We start from the raw sequence: 22,900 nt of genomic DNA, 5'->3' as shown, positions 1-22,900 counted from the left end.
ATTTCTCATAGTGACGACTCCCCTCAAACAAATGACCATAATTTCCTAACCGTAGGGGCTAGAGCGGCCATTCTTACACCGTTTTGTTCAGAAGAGATGGGGGAATCTTCCAGTGTTTACAATTTATCATTAAAATATGAATTATTAAAGATATTTGACTTCTAATGCACCATAACTGAGTAGAGCGAAGCAAAAACTGCCTTGACTTGCCCTCAAACAACGCTTTGTAACTTGAAATCTGTTTGGAGTATCGATATCATTCTTTCACCGTAAGAGACAACAGGCTTTGGTGAACAATCATGGAAATTTTCAGGTCTCTGTGGAAATCCAACAAAAAGTTATGACGAGAGAAAAAAGTGGTTCATTTCCACAGTTTGAAATCTGAAGAAATCTGAGCAAAGGACGAATTTCCTACCCTCAAACAAGTCCAACTCATTTCAGAACGATTATAGTTAAGAAAGAAATTCTTGAATTGTGAGCGTCAGGAGTGTCTGAAGATATGCCGGGACAAGCCTCATGTCTTAACTTTGCTTCGTTAAGGAGATATGACGATTCGAATATGCCTCTCATTACAGAAATGCAGCGATGATTTTGAACAAACTCTCCATTGACTTTATATGGAGAGTTTTCTGACCTTGTGTTAGTCTGAGGAGATTTGCCAAAGTTCTATGAATACCACAACAATGATAGTGACATTTTCTGAAAGCCAGCAAAAATACCTACGTTTTGATGTATAATTTGTGGAAGTTGAGTGAAAATTGAGCAAGTAGCAAACAGTTGTTCGGACATGAAGAGAAGACTGCAAAAGCTTCAGTGTCACACTGGAAGCCAAGAGCATAGCAACCATAACAACGCATGTATTTTGTGAAAAATCACAATTTTGCAACTCAAAACTTTAAGAGGCATAAAAGTAAAACAGTAAAAGATTTGAAAAAGCTGAATTATACCTGAATAGCCCAATAATTTGTGAACATTTTAAAATTTGAATGGTTGTTCTAGGTGAAAGTATGAGGAAGTAGTTAAGTTTCAAAAACAAGCAAATTTTAGCAGAATTGCTGAAGTTTCCCATTCATTTCAATGGGACAAATTAAAGGAAAAAAGTGGAATATTTTAAAAAGTATAATAGTTAAAAATACCAAAAGATATAGCAGGAATTAGCAAAAATAGCTGAATAGTTTAAAGTTTGAACGGTGAAAATAGCACAAAAATTGTGGAAGTAGTTAAACGGCGAAAAGTGTACGGAAGTCCTAAGAATAATAATAAAGAATAAAGAGAAACAGGAACTCAATAGTGTGGATGCTTAAAGCATCCACACAATAAAGAATAAAGAGAAACAGGAACTCAATAGTGTGGATGCTTAAAGCATCCACACAATAAAGAATAAAGAGAAACAGGAACTCAATAGTGTGGATGCTTAAAGCATCCACACAACTAGAAAAATTTGCATTTCCTGCGAAAATGCAGTGTGGATGCTTAAAGCTGAAGCTGTATGCAAAAAGTAGCTGAAAAAGCTGAAAAGTTGCAGAAATTGTAAAAACTTTGCAGAAGCAAAAGAAGTTTGCTAAAATGGAATAACTTAGCAGAACTGCAATATCTTAGAGGAAACATAATACTTGGCAGAAATACAATAGCATAGCAGAATTTAGCAGAAATATTGTAACTTACCAGAAACATGATAACTTCTCAAAAATACAAGAATTTAGGAGAAATAGTATAAGATAACAGAAAGAATATATTTAGCCAAAAATACTTAAACATTACAGAAACACTATGATTTAGAAAAATAGTACAACAGAGCAGAAATATTGTGATTTACCAGAGACACTGTGATGAACTATGAATATTGTAATTTTAAATTGAGACTGTTTTAGCACAAATATTATAATTTGGCAGAAATACTATAATTTAGCAGAAATACTATATTAAGCACAAATCCTATAAAAAGCAGAAATGGTATGATTAAGCACAAATACTACATTTAGTAGAAATACTTTGTTTTAGCACAAATCCCATAAAAAGCAGAAATACTGTACTATGATTTAGTAGAAAAACTATAATTAATCAGAAATACTAAATTTAGCAGAAATACTATATTAAGCACAAATACTATGAAAAGCAGAAATAGTATGATTAAGCATAAATACTACATTTAGCAGAAATACTATATTAAGCACAAATCCTATAAAAGCAGAAATAGTATATTAAGCACAAATCTTATAAAATAGCAGAAATAGTATGATTTAGCACAATAGTAATAAGTTAAACAGAAAAATTGGAAAAGCAAAATGGACAGCTGAAAAAATGCTGAACATGCTGAGGGTCCCTCAAATATACTTGTTAAATGACAAAAATCTGCAAAAAAAATTATTACAGCCACACAATCACAAATATGTACACATGAGGAAACACACATGCACAGAGAGACCACACACAAGATCCAATTCAGTCAACCAGTCTAAATATATTGAATTTAAATCTTAGAATGAGATCATCCCATTAAAAGCCTTTCTCTCTCTCTCTCTCTCTCTCTCTGTCACACACACACACACACACACACACACACACACACACACACAGGGAGAGAGAAGTAAGTTTCTAGGTCAGCCTGGGAGCTGTGCACTTTTCCCCACCAAAACAGGTGCATCTGTTTACACACGCAGCAGCACAGAGAGACACAGGATTTTTGCAGTCTATTTCTCATAGTGACGACTCCCCTCAAACAAATGACCATAATTTCCTAACTGTAGGGGCTAGAGCGGTCATTCTTACACCGTTTTGTTCAGAAGAGATGGGGGAATCTTCAAGTGTTGACAATTTAATATTAAAATATGAATTTTTAGAGATATATGACATGGATGACTTGTTGACTTAGAAGCCACGAATTCCCCAATATGCAAATTTGAATGCCTGAGACCACATATGTGATTGGCTGGCTGGGAAGCCGTGCAGGCCCTGATTTGTGGATTTGAATTCCTCAGCCCTCAGATATGATTGGCTGGCTTAGAAGCCATGAAGGCCCCAATATGCAAATTTGAATGCCTCAGGACACATATATGATTGGCTGGGAAGCCGTGCAGGCCCTGATTTGAAAATTTGAATGTCTCAGTCCTCAGAGAGGATTGGCTGCCTGGGGACCTGGCAGAAATATATAGAAATACTATTATTAAGCATAAATACTACATTTAGTAGAAATACTATGTTTTAGCACAAATATTATAAAAAGAAGAAAAACTATAATTTAGCAGAAATACTATATTAAGCACAAATCCTATAAAAAGCAGAAATACTATAATTTAGAACAAATAGTATAAAAAGCAGAAATACTATAATTTAGCAGAAATACTATGTTAGGCACAAATCCTATAAAAAGCAGAAATACTATAATTTAGCAGAAATACTATATTAAGCACAAATCCTATAAAAAGCAGAAATAGGATGATTAAGCATAAACATTACATTTAGTAGAAATACTATGTTTGAGCAAAAATCCTATAAAAAGCAGAAATACTATATTAGGCACAAATCCCATAAAAAGCAGAAATAGTATGATTAAGCATAAATACTACATTTAGTAGAAATACTATGTTTTAGCACAAATAGTATAAAAAGCAGAAATATTGTAATTTAGCAGAAATACTATATTAGGCACAAATCTTATAAAATAGCAGAAATAGTATTATTTAGCACAATAGTAATAAGTTAAACAGAAAAATTGGAAAAGCAAAATGGACAGCTGAAAAAATGCTGAACATGCTGAGGGTCCCTCAAATATACTTGTTAAATGAAAAAATCAGCAAAAAAATGCACAGGGAGAGAGAAGTAAGTTTCTAGGTCAGCCTGGGAGCTGCTGAATTTGAATCCACCAATCAGAGAGCCTGTGTACTTTTTCCCGCCAAAACATGTGCCTCTTTTTACACACGCAGCACAGAGAGGCACAGGATTATTGCAGCCTATTTCTCATAGTGAGGACTCCCCTCAAACAAATGACCATAATTTCCAAACCGTAGGGGCTAGAGCGGTCATTCTTACACCGTTTTGTTCAGAAGAGATGGGGGAATCTTCCAGTGTTTACAATTTATCATTAAAATATGAATTATTAAAGATATTTGACTTGTAATGCACCATAACTGAGTAGAGCGAAGCAAAAACTGCCTTGACTTGCCCTCAAACAACGCTTTCTAACTCGAAATCTATTTGGAGTATCGATATCATTCTTTCACCGTAAGAGACAGCAGGCTTTGGTGAACAATCATGGAAATTTTCAGGTCTCTGTGGAAATCCAACAAAAAGTTATGATGAGAGAAAAAAGTGGTTCATTTCCACAGTTTGAAATCTGAAGAAATCTGAGCGAAGGACGAATTTCCTACCCTCAAACAAGTCCAACTCATTTCAGAACGGTAATAGGTGAGAAAGAAATTCTTGAATTGTGAGCGTCAGGGGTGTCTGAAGATATTCGGGGACAAGCCTCATGTCTTAACTTTGCTTCGTTAAGGAGATATGACGATTCGAATATGCCTCTCATTACAGAAATCCAGCGGTGATTTTGAACAAGCTCTCCATTCACTTTATATGGAGAGTTTTCTGACCTTGTGTTAGTCTGAGGAGATTTGCAAAAATTCTATAAATCCCACAACAATGATGGTGACATTTTCTGAAAGCCAGCAAAAATACCTACGTTTTGATGTATAATTTGTGGAAGTTGAGTGAAAATTGAGCAAGTAGCAGGAAGTTGTTCGGACATGAAGTGAAAATTGCAAAACCTTCAGTGGCACACTGGAAGCCAAGAGCATAGCAACCATAACAACGCATGTATTTTGTGAAAAATCACAATTTTGCAACTCAAAACTTTAAGAGGCATAAAAGTAAAACAGTAAAAGATTTGAAAAAGCTGAATCATACCTGAATAGCCAAATAATTTGTGAACATTTTAAAATTTGAATGGTTGTTCTAGGTGAAAATATGAGGAAGTAGTTAAGTTTCAAAAACAGGCAAAATTTAGCAGAATTGCAGAAGTTTCCCATTCATTTCAATGGGACAAATTAAAGGAAAAAAGCTTAATATTTTAAAAAGTATAATAGTTAAAAATAGCAAAAATCGTAGCAGGAATTAGCAAAAATAGCTGAATAGTTTAAAGTTTGAACGGTGAAAATAGCACAAAAATTGTGGAAGTAGTTAAACGGCGAAAAGTGTACGGAAGCAACTAGAATAAAGTATAAAGAATAAAGAGAAACAGGAACTCAATAGTGTGGATGCTTAAAGCATCCACACAATAAAGAATAAAGAGAAACAGGAATAATAAAGTATAAAGAACTAGAAAAAATTGCATTTCCTGCGAAAATGCTGTGTGGATGCCTTACGCTGAAGATTTCTGCTGAAAAAAGCAGAAAAAGTTGAAAAAACAAAAAACATTGCCCTGAGCGAGATTCGAACCTGGCCTTTCTGATCTATAGGCGGCGTCTCACCTTACTGGACCAAACTGATTCTTACAAAGAAGAGGTGGAGAGACTGACAATTCTGGTGAAATTAGCAGAAGCTGCTTAGTATTGTGCTAATAAGAGGTGAAAAGGCTAAACATTTAGCAGAAAAGAGGTGAATCAGAAGAAGTTCTGCTGAAAAGAGGTAAAGAAGCAAAAAGATGAGTTGAAAAGAGGTGTAGAAGTGCTTGCTGAAGATGGCTGTATGTGTAATGACACACTGGAGAGTGTCAAGAAAGCAGAGCGCATGCAAGCAGGGAACATGTGTAGCAACTGTCACAGGTAGGATTCGAAACTCTGCCCCCGGGTCTCACGGCAGCTGCCCTACCCTCTGAGCCAAATGAGTTCTGGTCTCAAGCAAATATATGATGAGAGAGAAAATGTGCACTGTGGAGCAGAAGCTCAAATTAGCAGAAAAGAGGTGAAGAGGAAGAACTTTGTTGTGAAATGAGGTAAAGAAACTGAAATTTGTGCTTAAAACAAGTGAAAAAGCTGAACTCTGAAATCCTGCTAAAACAGTAGTAGAGGCTGATATTTTTCAGCTACTCACTGAGCCAAACTGGTTCTCACGTAACTGAAAAAAGGTGGAAAAGCTTAAAATTCTAATGAAAACAGCAGAAGAGGCTAAGTGCACTGTGGAGCAGGAGCTCTAATTAGCAGAAAAGAGGTGAAGAGGAATAATTTCTGCTGAAAAGAGGTAAAGAAGCAAAAAGCCGAGTTGAAAAGAAGTGTAGAAGCAGAAGTGCTTGCTGAAGATGGCTGTATGTGTAATGACACACTGGAGAGTGTCAAGAAAGCAGAGCGCATGCAAGCAGTGAACATGTGTAGCAGCTGTCACAGGTAGGATTCGAACCTCTGCCACCGGGTCTCACGACAGATGCCCTACCCTCTGAGCCAAATGAGTTCTGGTCACAAGCAAAGATATGATGAGAGGGAAAATGTGCACTGTGGAGCAGCAGCTCAAATTAGCAGAAAAGAGGTGAAGAGGAAGAACTTTGTTGTGAAATGAGGTAAAGAAACTGAAATTTGTGCTTAAAACAAGTGAAAAAGCTGAACTCTGAAATCCTGCTAAAACAGCAGAAGAGGCTGATATTTTTCAGCTACTCATTGAGCCAAACTGGTTCTCACGTAACTGAAAAAAGGTGGAAAAGCTTAAAATTCTAATGAAAACAGCAGAAGAGGCTGAGTGCACTGTGGAACAGAAGCTCAAATTAGCAGAAAAGAGGTGAAAACAGCAGAAGAGGGTGAGATTTGTGCTGATAAGAGGTGAAACTGCGGAACCAATCAGAGGTACTGCTTCTGTCTGCTTCATCAGGCTGTGTACTTGTATGTATTTCTGCCATAGACTGTTAACCAGAATCTGAGGTCCATATTAGAAAAGCTGCTAAAATCATTAAACTTTGCAGAATTGTAATAAATTATCAATATGAATTACCGGTCTGTGATAGTGTATAAATTTGTAGTTAAAAAAAAAAACATGTGGGCCAAGGTGGAATCGAACCCACGACCTCTGGTCTGAAGAGCGGTGTCATTACCAATCGCGCCACCTCTAAGGGGGCGGGCGCTTTGAAAAAAAGGGTGATGAGGAGTCAGAATTAGATCGCGGTGAGACGCGAAAAACGCCGTTTTTTGGAGTTACAAAACGTCGTGTAACTCAAAAACTAGGTGGGATAGAAGCATAATTCTTGCACTGGGTGAATCAGCGGACTTTGGTGTACTTTGACTGCGATTTACATAGCTCTTTGTATCTCCGTCGCGGAGATATGACGAGAGAAGAAACGGCTTCATTTTCGGAATTTGAAAAATGAGAGGAGGACAGATTTCCACCCCTCAAACAAGTCTAACTCATCTCAGAACGGTAATAGGTGAGAAAATAATTCTTGAATTGTGAGTGTCAGGAGTGTCTGAAGATATACAGGGACAAGCCTCATGTCTTAACTTTGCTTCGTTAAGGAGATATGACGATTTGAAAATGCCTTCAGTTTCAGTATTTCAGCTCTGAGTTTCACAACCTCCCCATAGACTTTGAATGGGGAGTTTTTAGACCATGTGTCACTTCGAGGCAAATTGTGAAAAAAACGTAACTCTCACAATAATTATAGTGACACTGTCTTAAAGCCAGCAAAAATACCTACGTTTTGATGTATAATTTGTGGAAGTTGAGTGGAAATTGAGCGAGTAGCAAGGAGTTGTTCAGACATGAAGAGAAAATTCAGAACGGACGAGTGTGCAGTGGGAGTTAATTGCATAGCAACCATAGCAACACATGTATTTTCTGAAAAATCACAAAGTTGTAACTGAAAACTTAAAGAGTCATTACATGAAAACGGTAACAGATATGAAAAAGCTGAATCACACAGGAATAGCCCAATCATCTGAGAACGTTTTAAAGTTTGAATGGAGTTTCTAGGTGAAAGTATGAGGAAGTAGTTAAGTTTCAAAGACAAGCAAGTTTTAGCAGAATTGTAGAAGTTTCCCATTCATTTCAATGGGACAAATTAAAGGAAAAAAGTGTAATATTTTAAAAAGTATAATAGTAATAAGTACCAAAAGATATAGCAGTCGAAAGCAGAAATAGCAGAACAGTTTAGAGTTTGAATGGTAAAAATCGGCTGAAAACTGAGGGAGTAGTTAAGCGGCAAAGAAACGGAGCAACTAGAATAATAAAGGATAAAGAATAAAGAGAAACAGGATCTCAATAGTGTGGATGCCTACGGCATCCACCCAATAAAGAGAAACAGGAACTCAATAGTGTGGATGCTTAAAGCATCCACACAATAAAGAGAAACAGGAACTCAATAGTGTGGATGCCTATTAAGGCATCCACACAATTACTGGTGAGTGGAAACTTTAATTATGAAGTAGCAACATAGATGTGGTAGTTTGCCCTGGATTCAGGTGCACACTTGATTACAGCTGACACCGGAGCTTGAAGGAAAACAGTCTGATTTTTCCATTCATGTTTCTCTGATTGCTAAGCTTGGAGAAGGACTGAAGAAGCACAACCGAATTCAATCTTTTACATAGAGGAGAACCACATAATCCCCCCATGAGAAAGCACTTTGAGACAGAAACTGCAGTCCAATTGCAGCTTTCTCTCTTTCGTCAATTGAGCCAGCTCTGAAATGTCAGACAGTTTCCTGAAAGTACAAAAAAAAAGTTTTTTGCCATTCTTGCTCACTCTTAGGGAGGGAAATACAGTTTGATGTATGACGCTCATCCGTAAAAGCACAAGATATCCACACAAAGACAAGTGATCAAACCGAGTTACACACATACACAAGGCAGGCAGATATTTTGTAAACAGACAAGGAGGGGGGAAAATCACATGACTGACAGTGAAAAACAGATTTCACTGTCAGCCCTGTGATTTTACTGGAAGGGAAGAGATGAAAAGATTAAACTGCTGTCATTTAGACTTTTCTATTGTTTAAATGACAGGAAAAAAATATTAGAGATAGAGCTGTTGTACTGTGGCAGCAGCCCAAAGGGATAGATGACCATTGTAAGTCGAGCCTGTCCTCTGCCACTTTCAATGTCTCTCTCTCTCCATCACCTGAGGTGTAATTGAGGCTCATTATGCCTGTCCTGTACTTAAAACAATCAGGACGCTCTCTGCCTTTCACCCGATAAAGGTATTCGACACCAGCTCTCCAGCAAAGTGCAGTTAAGCTCTTAGTTTTGGCTGACAGACATGCTCTACCATCAGATATTTCCAGAGGTATCAGCTAATGAATCAGCAACGCGGAACATACACTACCAGCATTGGCTACTCCTACACTTCCATTTAACCTTCTTCAGCAAAACTGTTTATAGCAGATTAGCAACCCAAAAGAAAGAACGAAAAACTCCGTGTAAGGTAAATAACAGACCAAAACCGAGGAGCACAAACTGCAAAAGCCTGGTTGTGTTTAGATTTTAAGTGTAAGTTATCAGGTTCCTGTCCGAGGAGCTCAGGCAATGCACTGGGACGCACTGTTGGGTCTCCATCCAATAGGATGGAGAGGGAATGGAGGGTAGAGGAGGGAACAAACAATTTACCAGAACTTACCAAAAAACAAGTACAAGTGAGATTAACAAATGACAGAGGAAAACACAAACTCAACACACTTAATTTTTATTCAACCAGTTTAGGATGACAGGGCACATGACAACATGGCCAATAACTTTAAAGCTGTTGAGACAACATCTGAATGTTCTGAATGTTCACTCTGTAGGTTAAGGCTACAACTGCTTTGCGATAAAAGACTATTACTGGTGAGTGGAAACTTTAGTTATGAAGTAGCAACATAGATGTGGTGCAGCAGTACCGGTAGATTTTTTTTCCTTTTCTATATGTGAACAAATCTCAAAAGTACACTTTCTTGACAAAAACTCTCTGAGCTTTATCTTACTACTTTAAATTATTCTTTTCACACTCATCTGGTAGCAGGACAGTGAACACGTACAAGTTAGAGCAAAGCAATACTGACAAGTGGAGCTGGAAGGAAGAAAACAAGGACATCGTCAGGGATCGTCATGGTTACTCTTCATTTTTTCAGTAAGGTACAGTACTCTAAACTATTCTGTGTACATGCACAGTATGTAGACATACCTGTATGATATTTTTAATTACTGAAGAAAGAAAAGCCTTTGAAAAACAAACGTTGGCTAGTACCCAACAAAGGTTTGTGGTCAGGGGTTTGTAACTTGATGATCTAGGTGTGACAACATAGCAATTCCTATAGGCAACCTGGAGCCAAGTCATGAAGGGCTTTAAATGTAACAGACAATCAATTCCAATTTACAGACACTCTAATGTATGATAGATGACTGTTCTGCAATGTACGACAAAATCACTGTGTAGTTATCATCATCGAGTTACTCTGATTTCTACCTCTAATAAAGAAAGTTGTCTTTTTCCAAACTTCAATAGTGACTTGTATTGATATTCAAATGCTTTGAGTAATCTAACACTGATACGCCATTACAGCTCTCCTATCATGGTTAGTATTTATTAATATGTAAAAACATTACGGCATACTGCGAGCAAACAAAGCATTTTCTCTACTAATGGGGCGGAAAAGCAATTCAACCAGTATTAATATTTAAGACTAAACCTTTACTTGCATTGTTGCGCTGTGATATCAGTGACTGGACCTCAACACATTTGACACAAGCTGTGATAAAATACTGCTGTCTCATCAGATCTCTGTTCCTCAAACTAGGAGAGGGTCCCGTTGGTGGAGAATAGAGCCCCATGGTGGAGCATGGACTACCAACAGAAAACATGGAGTGAAACTAAACTGAAGGACACTATTGTGCAGACATACATTTCAGAGCCTTTTTTATTTATTTTTAATAATAGACTAAAACAAATTGTGTTGAGGGTATTACCTTTTAGCGTGCTTCAAAATGAAGCACAACAGACAAAGTTTGAGAACTTGAACTTCTCATGTGATTGAGGAACTTTATGTAAGCAAATACTATGAAGACATGAGATAGGAAGGAGGACTTTTTTCCAGGATAAAACATCAGAAATATATGGAAGAGGATTAGAGCCACTGAAGAAAAAAGTGGGCATGTCTTTTTTTCTTCTTTTCCAGAATGCTGAGACAAAAGTCAGAATGCTGAGACATGCACACTCCCCTGTCCCTGAAATAGTTTGACAGAATCTTTGCCCTTAAATAAAAAAAAAATAAAAAATAAAAATAGGCAGAACCTTTCCTCCATTTCTATTTCTCAAAGGCATGTCCACCTGCGTGTTTAGAGTTGCCTTCAGCTATGACCTCCAACACTTACTGCTAATAAGGTTCATCGCAGTAACATCCAGATAACGAAGCAGGGAAAAAGCTCTAATTATTCCAGCCTGGGAGCATTCGTCTATATTCCAAGATGGTTACCTCCAGTGCTAACATTGTGCTGTTGAAATAATCTATGCTGTGACTTATAATATAAATGTTTCTTGCTAATGAGCTCTGCTTTCAAGACGCTTGCTTCCATTGTCCTGACAGGAGATGATTCTGCGACTGGGGAATTTAGATTTTATGTTTTACTAGGTTTCATTTATAGAAGACAAATGGCTTTAATGATCAACACTCTCCCCTCTGGATTAGTGTTCTGTTTTTCAGAACCTTTCTTCTGCCCTTATTATTTGCTCGCACATATCGTGTGGATATTGTTGCCTTCTCCTGAAGGGATGGATTGTCAAATGTCACCACTTAACCTCGTGCTGCAAAAGGCTGGTTACAAGAAAGCATTAAGCCTTACACAACCAAACATGATTGCCTCAAAGAAAACAAACAAACAAACAAAAAAACAACGCTTGTAGCTCAGCCCCAATACACAATACATGCTCTAAAGGAAGTAAAACTCAGATAACACAAAGCCTGTTTATATTGTGTAGATTCTCTTTCCCTGTAGCCTACTTGTTGTGTTAGATACAAATAATACACAGTGTTGTCTGAAGATGAGAAGTGCCCGTTGTTCAGCAAATCAATATGGAAATCCTTATGATTTTATTAAGACTTGTAGCTACCAATGAGGGAGAATCCTTCGAGGCGACTTTTAAATAATGCTGAATAAAGGAGCTGAGAGTTGAGGGGAAGGATTTAATAGTAAGAAAGAGACTGAGGTGGAAACAAAAATAATTGAAAAGAATGATAAGATCAAAATAGAAAGAGAGAATGAGGGCTAAGAGCAAGAGGAGGGGAAGACTTGGAGAGCCAGAGAGAGTGTGAAACAGAATGATGAAAGCTAAGCTGTGCCCTACCCCGGAGGCAACTGTGCTACAAACACACACACTTGCAGTATAGACCCGGTGTGCAGACAACATATGAGGCCATCTGCCAAACACTATTAGGCCTTCGAAAACACGACTGGGGGTGGACACCTGTGAGAAAGAAAGATTTGACACAAGAGATGGAGGAGAGGACACTCATGGGTTCAATTGCAGATTTTTCACATCTCCATCGGAAACCTTTTCTGTGTCTTTATGGGCCGATGCACCTGGATAGCGGCACCTTTTAGACAGCACTTAAAGAGGGCTGCTTTGGTCATTGATTTATCTGGGCTTTACAGCCGCAGTCCATAGCTCTGTAGGGAAACACACACAGGTGCTACCTCCAATATCAGCCACAAATCTGTAATCGTTTGCTTTTGCTCTGCAGTCACATTTGAGCGACTGCTAAGCCAAGTCGCCAATCGCTTCTGTGCCCCTCAGACAGTACAGTGTATGCTGATGATCCAAAAATACTGCATTATTGACTGAACGTTTTCATGTTTAATCTATTGTCCACTTAAATTAGAGCTTCTGAATATAGAACCTGTATTAAAATGGGCAGAATTCCTAAACGCTTTGCACTGGACTTCAAGCCTGGATGTCTGTGCTTCAATCACATTTTAATTTTTTGATATCAAATCCATTGTCCAAATACTTACAGGCCTAAATGTAAGATACTGTAAAGCCTTTGTATGTTGAGCAATGTGTTAGCAACTCTTTAACAGTAACATCTCAGCACATAGACACTGTGACAACATGTTAACATCACTTAACAACTGGAACTCACATCTGTGCCCATCTTTCATCTACAGTACTATAGATTAAGAAGCTAATCATGTTTTTCACCCTTTTGCTTTAAAGTGTTCATGACATCCTATTCTATAACCTGTCTACAGGCACTAGTGTTTTTTAATATTATTAATGTACAAATTTTAGTGCTCCTTTAAGTGAATAGTGCCTTTGAGCGTCAGTCTATTAACTCCAGCCACCTTATTTCAACAGCTCTGGGCCAACAATACCTCATGATGTGACAGGAATAGACGGCAACAGTCAAATTCATTCACTTCTTTTTCTTTCCATCTCCAGACACAGGTTTAATGGCCGCTGATGTCTGGGTCACATAATTAGCTGAATAGCTAAAGAGCACAGAGCTCTGAGCTACTGGATGTTGGGGTGGGGAGACGGGGGTGTCAATGAAATATGCATTTGGAAGTCTTAAAAGCAAGTTCTTTTCTATTTCTGCGGCAACAAAGAGCCTGAGCAGCATGACCGGTCAAAAAAAGCAGAAAGATTACGACGTTGGATCTGACCGATTTCTCTGACTGCCAAACCCTGAGCTGGACTGCAAAAGCTCAAAATTGTAGTCTTTAGCAGTAAGGTCCCAGTAAACACCATGTCATTTCCAAATTGCAGTGCTCATGGAAATTATAAAGATCCTTTATTTGCATTTTTAAAAAAGTACCCTTTCTCGTCTATTAGATTTGGTTTTGATAATCAGGTATTCCTGTGCAATGAAGCACCAAATAATATTAACCTTCAGCTTTAGTCTGTCTTAAATCTTAAACATTTTTGTCAAGACCAGCAATTAACAAAACACAAATCCATAATACAGCGCCTGCTGATGAATTATAAGTGTGGCAACAGCTATGGAGAGCCAAAAACAACAAAAAACTGAAAATGAGCACGTTCCATCTAGGAAAGCTGTCGCCTGTCAATATAGAGCAGAGGGAGAGCACTGAAACCTATAAGTACATTTAAATACAGCAAATGATTTAGTTTACTTTTATAAGTGGACAGATAACCGGTGAATAGGTAAAAAATGGTGCAACTTAACTGGTTTGGTGTTTGTCCGTCAGATACACAACAAAGCACATTTTTTTGTAGAATATGCAAGCGGCCGTCATTATTGTCGTATTTGTCGGACTAAGGTGCTCGTAAATCTGGGCGTAATCTGGGTCCTAAACTCTGTATGCTTCAGGTCAAACAACACTGCAGCATCACTGAGAGTTAAATATGGAATCAGAACGATGCCACCTTGAAACGAAACCGAAAAAAATATTGAAACCGAAAAAAAATATTGTAACTGAAATTCAGTTACAATATTTTGTAACTGAAATTCAGTTACAATATTTTGTAACTGAAATTCAGTTACAATATTTTTTTTTCAAAAATCAAACGTACAGCTCTGCTATCACTTCTAACATAAATGAAGACAGGAAGCTACACCACAGTGACGTTTGTAGGGTTACTGAAGTTGGGCTATCTGGTATATAATGATGTGCTACATGATCGCTAGCGACACAGCTATGTTAGCATAACATAAACTGTGAAGCTGGAGGATGAACGGTAACACTTTCCCCCTCGATAAAAGTTAACGTGAGGGTTCCTGATGGTTAGTGACAAATGCAATCGCATGGCAGGATGCTGTAAACGGACCAAACTTCAGTCAGGAGAACAACTGAGAAAATCCATCCACAATACGAGGTTAGTCATTAATATACTGCAACAACATGGGAATAGAGCAGCTGCCAGAGAATTCAACATTAATGAATCAATGGTACAGAAGTGGAGGAAGCAAGAAGAATGAGTTGAATGAAGTTTGATTTATCTGAGTGTTTTGTTGCCTTATAATCCCGTGCACCTTATGGTCCAAAAAATACATATTTGACTTTTTTATTTGGCACACTGCAGTTTAATGTAGCAAAGCACCTCTTTTTAACTTCAGTGGATATTATACATGGTTATGCTCAGGATATGTCAGCCCATTTCTACTAGAGATGCCCTTTGGTTAAACTTTCAGCAAGGAATTTGCATTTGCACTGTTAAATGTTTATATAGCTTTAATGCACATAAAAAAAAAAACAGCTGCTTGTTTTAAGTGAAAATAAATGAATGGGTTTTTTTTGCGCTAGTAAAGTTGTGGAGTTGTATTTTGTCTCGCAGAAATTATATTGTTATCGCAAATTTTCAAATATATATCGTGATAAATATTTTTGGCCATATCGCCCTGCTCTAATATCTGTCATAACTTAGAAGTAGGTTTGCAGGAGACTCTCCACAAGCTCAGCTGTAAAAGTAAGATGACAAGAGGCCAATGGCCCAGTGGATGCAGAGTGGGGGTCTCAGTGCTTGTAATATGTTTTCTATGTTTTGCAGAGGAATTTGGTGTAACTTGGGTGAGGGGAGATGGACTTTTATGACCGACAAGAAGTCACACACCCACACGCACACTCACTCACATACACACACAGGTACGCACAAACACAGAATTTACAACACACTATGTGGGTTTTACGATGGGGTCGCTTCTATAAAACTGGTTGTAACAAACAAAGAAGTGAAGATCTGCAGAGGGACACCGGCCCTGTACATCTCCCCTTTAGAAGGTGCATGTGCAACTGAAGATGAATAAAGGTTTTGTGAAATGACTACTGAGTCCGGTGCAGTCTCTGGAGGCCTGAGGAATAAAAAAAGAACCGGGGTGAAACTGCTTTACGTAACATTTTCAACAAATATATATTTAAACTACAAAATAAGAAACTTTTATTTTCTTACAAGTGGTTGCTTGAGTTTTGAGACCACCAGAAAACTTCTTACCCAGCAAACAATCCAAACTGATTATACAACCGGAAACAATCATTTGCAATCAGTGATCCTTCGCAGCCACGGACTGAGCGCAGATGTCAATTTGAAGCAAATCAAAATAACTTCAAAACTGATGCAGGAGAAACACTGTCAGAAAAAAAGTCAGGCGGTTGAAATAACGCCATGTAATCTGGGTGGTAACAGGCTGCTGACTGTCTACATACAAAATGAACAATGACAAGAAGATGGATGCTGAAACATCCCTTTGGACTTGAATTCATGGCAGCAAAATGCAGGCCAAATGGCTGCCTCTAGCCGGGATTTAAAAGAGGAAAAAAGAAAAAGCTCCAGCTTCGCAGCCGCAATTGTTTTGCAGAGTGTGATTAGACTTTCTCCTTGGAATCACAAGGCAATCAGGAAAAGGGTAGTGTACTGTGCCGTAGCCCATACAGCTGCTACTTTCTTGCTCATTTGGGAGTGTTCGGCATTCTCTCTGAATGGTAATTATGAAAGGAACAAAAAGGGGCCTTTACGGACAAAGGCGGGTTTGGAGTGAATGGGCCCTGCTCCCATACGCCATGAGTGTTTTGACTCCAAGTGCTGTTTCATGGGAGACGATACGAGGCAATTATGCAGGAGAACTTGCAGGGGGTGAGAAAGGAAGAGGAGCACGGAGAGGGAGATACGCTGGGCCTGGCATAGAGAGCGGGACCAGATAGCACCATCTGCATTCTGCACGTGCACTGCCCGTCTGGCTCGCTGTTGCTTTCAATAAAAGCTGGAGCTCATGCAGACAGGCAACAGAAAAAGTATTCAAATATACAGTACAGAGGAGGACTCACTGGGCCGCACATACACCACACACCAATCCTGCACTTTACTGCAAGACATGGCACTGATTTAACTATGTTAACCAAAGCTGCCACAGTGAAAGGATATAATATCATAAGTGGTATTATACTGTTGGTCCCATGCTGGCAAACGCATACAATGGCACCTGCGTTTCTCAACACACCAACAAATCTCCATTTCCTGCAAATAAAATCTTTAGCAAAAACTAAGATAAGATGTATTTGCTTAAAATGGTAATATGTGATTAAAAGTGCAAATGTTTTGCAGCGCTGCTGTCAAAGAACTGAAAACAAGCACTAACTGTATGTAACAGCTGAGTCTAATAAGCTATGAATATGAAAACGAGCTCTTTCTTCTTGCTGCATTAACATAACCATATCAAAGCAAAAGGGCTTGAAATTGTTTTCATCTGAATTTCTAGATCACTGATGTGCACTTTAATTTTTTTTTCACCTTTCCTGCGTGGGAGGGCCATTTTTGTTTTTGCCCTCACTGGGGGGGTTAACAAACAGAGATTGACTTCTTATTTAAAATGAATCAAATCAAGAAAAGCAAGAAGAGACTGATCACGTTACCTCTCTTATCTTGTCTCGTTTCTCTTTGACGTCGGGTTCTGGGGGCTCGCCGTCGCTCACGCCCACCACCTTAGGCATGGGTACCGGCGGCAACGGTTTGGGCCCTACGTCCTTCTTTTTCAGGTCCTCCATCACTTTGTTCTTCTCCGTCTGAATCTCGGCCTTGAGCTCCTCACGTGACTTTCGCAGCTTCTCCTTTGCCTCCTGCAGTGCTCGCTCGTGGTCTGCACGGATCTTATCCCGCAGGCTCTCCTCCTCTTCCCTACAGGAGGAAGGAATAAGATAAGCTTTACTTCTTTATGCTCTGCTTTGATTTCCATTAGACCTCACAAGTCGGTTGCTCATCCCCACAGTGAAATTAGAAGGGTTACTGTAACCATAGCTAACACGCACACAAAAAACATTTGGTGAAGAAAGGTGTACAGAGAGACTTGTGCTTGAAATTAATTAAAGATGGGCATTACAAACAAACTCTGACCCACTAGGAAGTTGATATTTCATTATTTTTGGAAAATAAAACTAAAATATTTACTGTTTACCTTTTTTACATTGATATTTAATAAACTATTGAATTTCTTTAGGTCAGCAGGTTGAGGATCACTGCAACAAACATCTGCAGGAAACCATTTTACTCAGATGATAATGAAAACACAAAAAAAAACATTTTCTCAGGAGAAACCTAACCCCAACCCCATTAATCTGCAGTTACATCAGCTCCAGGAAATGGGACAGGTGTGGAGGAACACAATGAGGAGACCAGCGATGGCAGAATGACAAACATCATCTGTGGTTCCACATGACGGTACAAACCCTAGGGGTGTTGACAAGGCTCTACCCCGCGAGGATGTGCTTCAGTAATGAAAAACAAACATAGTGGGGAGCTGAAGCAAAGGTGACAGGAGGCCGACGACACTTTGCTGCTCTTCTGTGGTCACTGAAGTAAGGAGAAACTGAAAGAATCTCTTTGAATCTCTCCCTGCCCTGATCCGGGTTTGCACAAATATAATTTCAGCCACATGTCAGCCGATACGCAGCAGAGGTTAGCTCTTTCAGCTGCTGACAAATGAAGACAAAATGAATGACCAGTTCAGCTGGAAATAACTAACCACCATTACATTTATGAATACAAAAGTATATTTCTTACATTTGAAATAACAAATTTCATTACAGTAAATTCTAGCTTAAAAACAGCTTTTTCCCTTTATATGCTACATTATTTGATTTTTATTTTACCAAATTACATGCTACTTATCAAATATGAAAGAGATCTGACCCATCTTTAAATCAAAACTAAAAAAAATATATATCTGCACATAGGACACACACTACAGACTCACTGCCTTGACACTTGTCTCTAATATTTTCATTACTCCTTGATGCACTGCTTTAGTTGTCAGTGTCCTAAATGCTTTTTTAAAAAAAACAAACAAAAAAAAAACACAATAAATGAGGAATCTTCAAGCTTGCACTTCATCTGACTGCAAACACATGCAACTGTTTATTAATGACCTACAGTGTGATGCCTCAAAGGCATTTATTTCATTTATCTTTAATGTTTGCTTAAAGTAATTCTTTTGTATGTATTTAAGTTAGAAAGAACAGTAAAAAGAGTTAAAAATGTTAAGAAGCTTTAATTTTGAAGGTGAACTTGCTAATAACCTCACTTCCTGGTGGGTTACCTGTATTGCTTCATTTCCTGTTTAATTGCTCTTCCTGGTTCTCTAAGAGGGAGAGTGACATGTGGTCTTGCTCTGAGGCTTATCCACAGCCATCCACTTGGGAACATTGTTCAGGCAACGCCGTAAGTGTATATATTTCACGAAGGTGTTAAAAAGGCATAAATAGTGGTATTTGTGAAAAATTATATTTTATTTGTGATTCATGGAGGTTGATTTGTACATGTTAAAAAAGGCAGTTTTGATGATCATTACTGTTGCTAAAGCTAACACGAAGGTGTAAGGTCACATTTTGAGTTATTTCGTGATGCAATATTTATGTAAACGATCATTTTTTCTATTCTGTATTTCTTTTCAACTACAGTTTTCACCGCTTGTCAAATGAAGATTCTGAGTAAAAAGTCAACTCTACTCGGACTCGTGTATTCATTGACAGAGGTTTAGCTTGGTGTTTGATCGGAGTTGCTACACTCTGCAACAGAACACTACATACAGTGTAACAAACACAGGAAATGTGGGAGGAACTGATAACCTGCTGAGCTCCATGTGGACTCAGCTGCAAGTCTCCCCGGAGTTACAGTTCAACATCTCTAAGAAGATGAGAAAAACAACTCACTGGGTGTGTGTGTGTGTGTGTGTGCGTGCCCATGTGTGTGTTTCCCTATCATTGAAACATGCATATTAAAAAAATAAACCTTGAGCCTTCAACACTACACTATGTATTAGTTTAATTTCAAATAAAATCAATAATCCTGTGAAGTGCTGCAGCTATTCTACAATGACAACGTTACTTTACTTAAAAGCCTGGTGAACAGCGTTTAGCACAGAGGATGCCAAAGAATTTTCTTAAGTGTTTGTAGAATGATTTTTAGTGTTTTCTATATCAGCAGTTAGGCCATGAATACAAATAGGTCACGAACAAGAGAAAAATAAAAACCTAAATGTTCTATATGCGGTTTTGTTCTTGTAGACCTGCGTGTGCTCATTAATTTACTTATTTATTAACTTGTAATGTTTCAGCGTCCAGTTCTTAGCCTGTGTGGTTTCTTATTCGTTATCAATATCCGGTCATGACTTGGGTATTTTTCCCTCTGTTCAGGTGTTTTTCATGCACGTTTACATGCTGGCGTGTACATCCATTCTCAGCCTGAGACTAAAATTACTGCTAATCAGGAAAAGAAAGAAATGGTTAGCAGAGTGAGGTGTGAGACAGCCTGCATTAGAGCAGATGTCTTTATGTACACCTGGTTGATAAAAGGTGATGATATAACGCGAGCTAACGTCACAAAGAGAGGAAGCCTGTCCAGAACCACAAGAGCAATATAAGGAAAGAGAATAATGTTTAGGTTTTGCTCCTGTATGAGAGCCGCCATACTGCATGAAGCCAGACTTCTGCTCCTTGTTTTGCATCCATACCAAAGATTTTAAAAGAACAGAAAAAAAGAAAAGAAAAAAACTACTGACAAGTGGTAGGGTTGCTTCATGGATGAGCTTAGGTTATTTCTAAGCATTAATCTCACACAGACACACAAATGTCACATTAGTCTGCTAAGGAGGCAAATGTCAGCAGTGCTAGCACCAGCAGCCTTTTTTCCTCCACCTGTGCAGAATGCAATGCCTAATGAGAAGTGCAGACAGTGGCTGACCGTTTTAACTGTTTTCAGCGTTAGGTTTCACTCCACTACAAAGGGATCCCCGTCGTCCCCGTTTCTGGGGCTAAGCTAAAGGACCAAAACAGCACAAACATGAACAAGAGCAGCGCATACACAGGTTGTTAAACTAGATGTTAAACAAATTTTTGACTCTGCTACCCGCTGCAAATAAACTGCTGCTTCAAAGACTGAGTGTCAAATATGGATGTGCACATACGAGTTGCATGCCTCACTGCACGCAAGAGAATAGACTGCCTACATCTATGGACACAAAACAAAATTGAGCCAAAGCTGAAAGATCAGATGGACATGGAATAAAGGCAGTAAAAAGCTGCCAAAAAACAGAACAAATGTATTAACCCTGTCATGGACTGCTGACCTGTCCAGGGAGTCTTAATTGGACAAACAGTTAAGAAAATAGGCAGGTGAAAAATTACATAGGAAAAAGAACAGGGCTATAAGACAAGGCTGGATAGGGGCTGTGTTTGATCACCGCCCATTTTTCCCGTTACACTACTTAACCTGTTTATGTTTGACTGGAAGTGCAACCTTTCCGAAGCTGCACAACAGACTGGTTAAACCCTGGCCAGTTCAGTATATCCCACTGTGTGGGTAGGAGGGGGAAAAGGTGCAAAAGATATGTAGAACAATAACAAGCAAACAAAGTGTGAAGGAAAGCATAAGAGTGTGTGACAGAAAAGAAAATGTTTTATACTAATTATCCTTCAAACGGCACAGTGTGCATCCATTTTCTAAGTCTGTCATGATGCTGGATGTGTGGCCAGCAGAGACCAAAATAAACAGCTCCAAGTTATGCAACATCGCCCTGGAAACAACTCATAAATATTCATTATTGCAACTCAGCATGTCTTGACTTTAATTGATAGAAAACACATTTCGAAACAACATGGCATTTACTGTGAATGCAGGTGAATGTTCACATCGTTAGGGATGCTTCAAATGTGCTGCTTTTGCTTTGTAGGGATTTCATGTATGTATTGTTCTTGTACAGACTATAATCCTGCCTGTGTGTCACTATATTATCTGTGATTTGTGTGGGTGTATGCGTGCACATCTGCTTCCTCTATTTTGGGCTCTTTGATTAGGTCTCAGTGCTACAGAGCCTGCACTCTTGGATTTGGATTTTGAGTGCACGTACAGCCAAATGGATGACAGTATAGTCAATAGTACAAGGTTTTCCTGCACACAAAGAAAAGTTTGCCTCTCTCTCAGGATTGTGGTAGCATTTTTTATATGGGTTTTTTCAAGTGTTTGTATCAAATGGCCAGAAAATCTCCAAATAATAAGGAAAAGTGCTTCGGTGGCTCCTTTATTGCCTTCTTTAGCTGAAGATACAGTGTGCCATCCGTTATGAAAAGAGTCAAGATAATGCCATTCCTCAATTCACAGCAAAGCACTATCCGAACATTCATGAAAACCATCAACATAACTGACAAAGTAGTCGAGGACATGCAAATGCTACTTGCATTTTCCACTTCATGCAATATATTACACATCTACTACTACTGTAAACCCATTAAACACACAGGATAACTATGAAAATCATGCTAATAAGGAAATTGCCGCAGACTGTGTGGTCCTCACTGAGGTTTGAGAGGCATTTCAATTTGGTTTATAACAGATCTGATACCAGAAACAGGTGAAAACTTATTCAGTCCATACATATTGCTGAGAAAAGAGTTCAGTTCAGCCCTGTTTCATCACCAGTATCATCGAGGAGCAGAATTATGTAGATCTCAGCTCTAAACACTCAAAATGAGAACAGACCTAATATGTTCCTCCTTTAAAATTCCAACTTTTGCAATGAGATGTTTTTTTTTTTAAACGAGTTGTTCTGTTCTGCATAAAACAAGGTCAAATAAAGCTAAGGTGAAGTAAGTTTCACATTTTGTACTCCGTCTTCTAGACATTGTAGTTTCAACAAGCTTAAGCGTGGCGTTAAGGAGTTTTCTCCAAGTACAGTTGGATTCTCTGTGAATCAGATTTGTCATTTCCTAAGTCCTCATAATTTTTCCTTTTCCTTGATCTCATGATGTTTTCCATCAAAGTCAAAGAAAAGTTTTTACAGTAAAGAATCATTTTGGGACTTCTCAAACGTACCAACTGCACGCAATTTGAGGGAGGAAAATCTTGTAGGTAAGACTGTTGAGATGTATTTGTCCAATAAGACAAAAATAAGACTATAAGACAAAAGACAAAAATAAATGTGTTCATTAGCATGTTCTACGACCTCGCATATGTAAAATTGCATAGCATTACGATTTCAGTGCAGCATGATCAGTCTCTGACTACTCCAACCACAGCA

General features: G+C 38.4%; 1 protein-coding gene across 1 annotated transcript in view; it reads right to left on the bottom strand.

The window, feature by feature from the left end:
• man1a2 (mannosidase, alpha, class 1A, member 2) overlaps positions 1 to 22,900 on the bottom strand; it is a 176,831-nt gene that overhangs the window by 122,726 nt on the left and 31,205 nt on the right. The window contains exon 3 of the mRNA XM_080902403.1: positions 17,247 to 17,508. Coding sequence (XP_080758529.1) covers positions 17,247 to 17,508 — 262 coding nt within the window. The remainder of the gene's footprint in view (positions 1 to 17,246; positions 17,509 to 22,900) is intronic.

Source organism: Rhamphochromis sp. 'chilingali' (genome assembly GCF_963969265.1).
Source record: "Rhamphochromis sp. 'chilingali' genome assembly, chromosome: 14".
NCBI classification, from domain to species: Eukaryota; Metazoa; Chordata; class Actinopteri; order Cichliformes; family Cichlidae; genus Rhamphochromis; species Rhamphochromis sp. 'chilingali'.
This window is presented reverse-complemented; position numbering and strand designations above follow the sequence as displayed.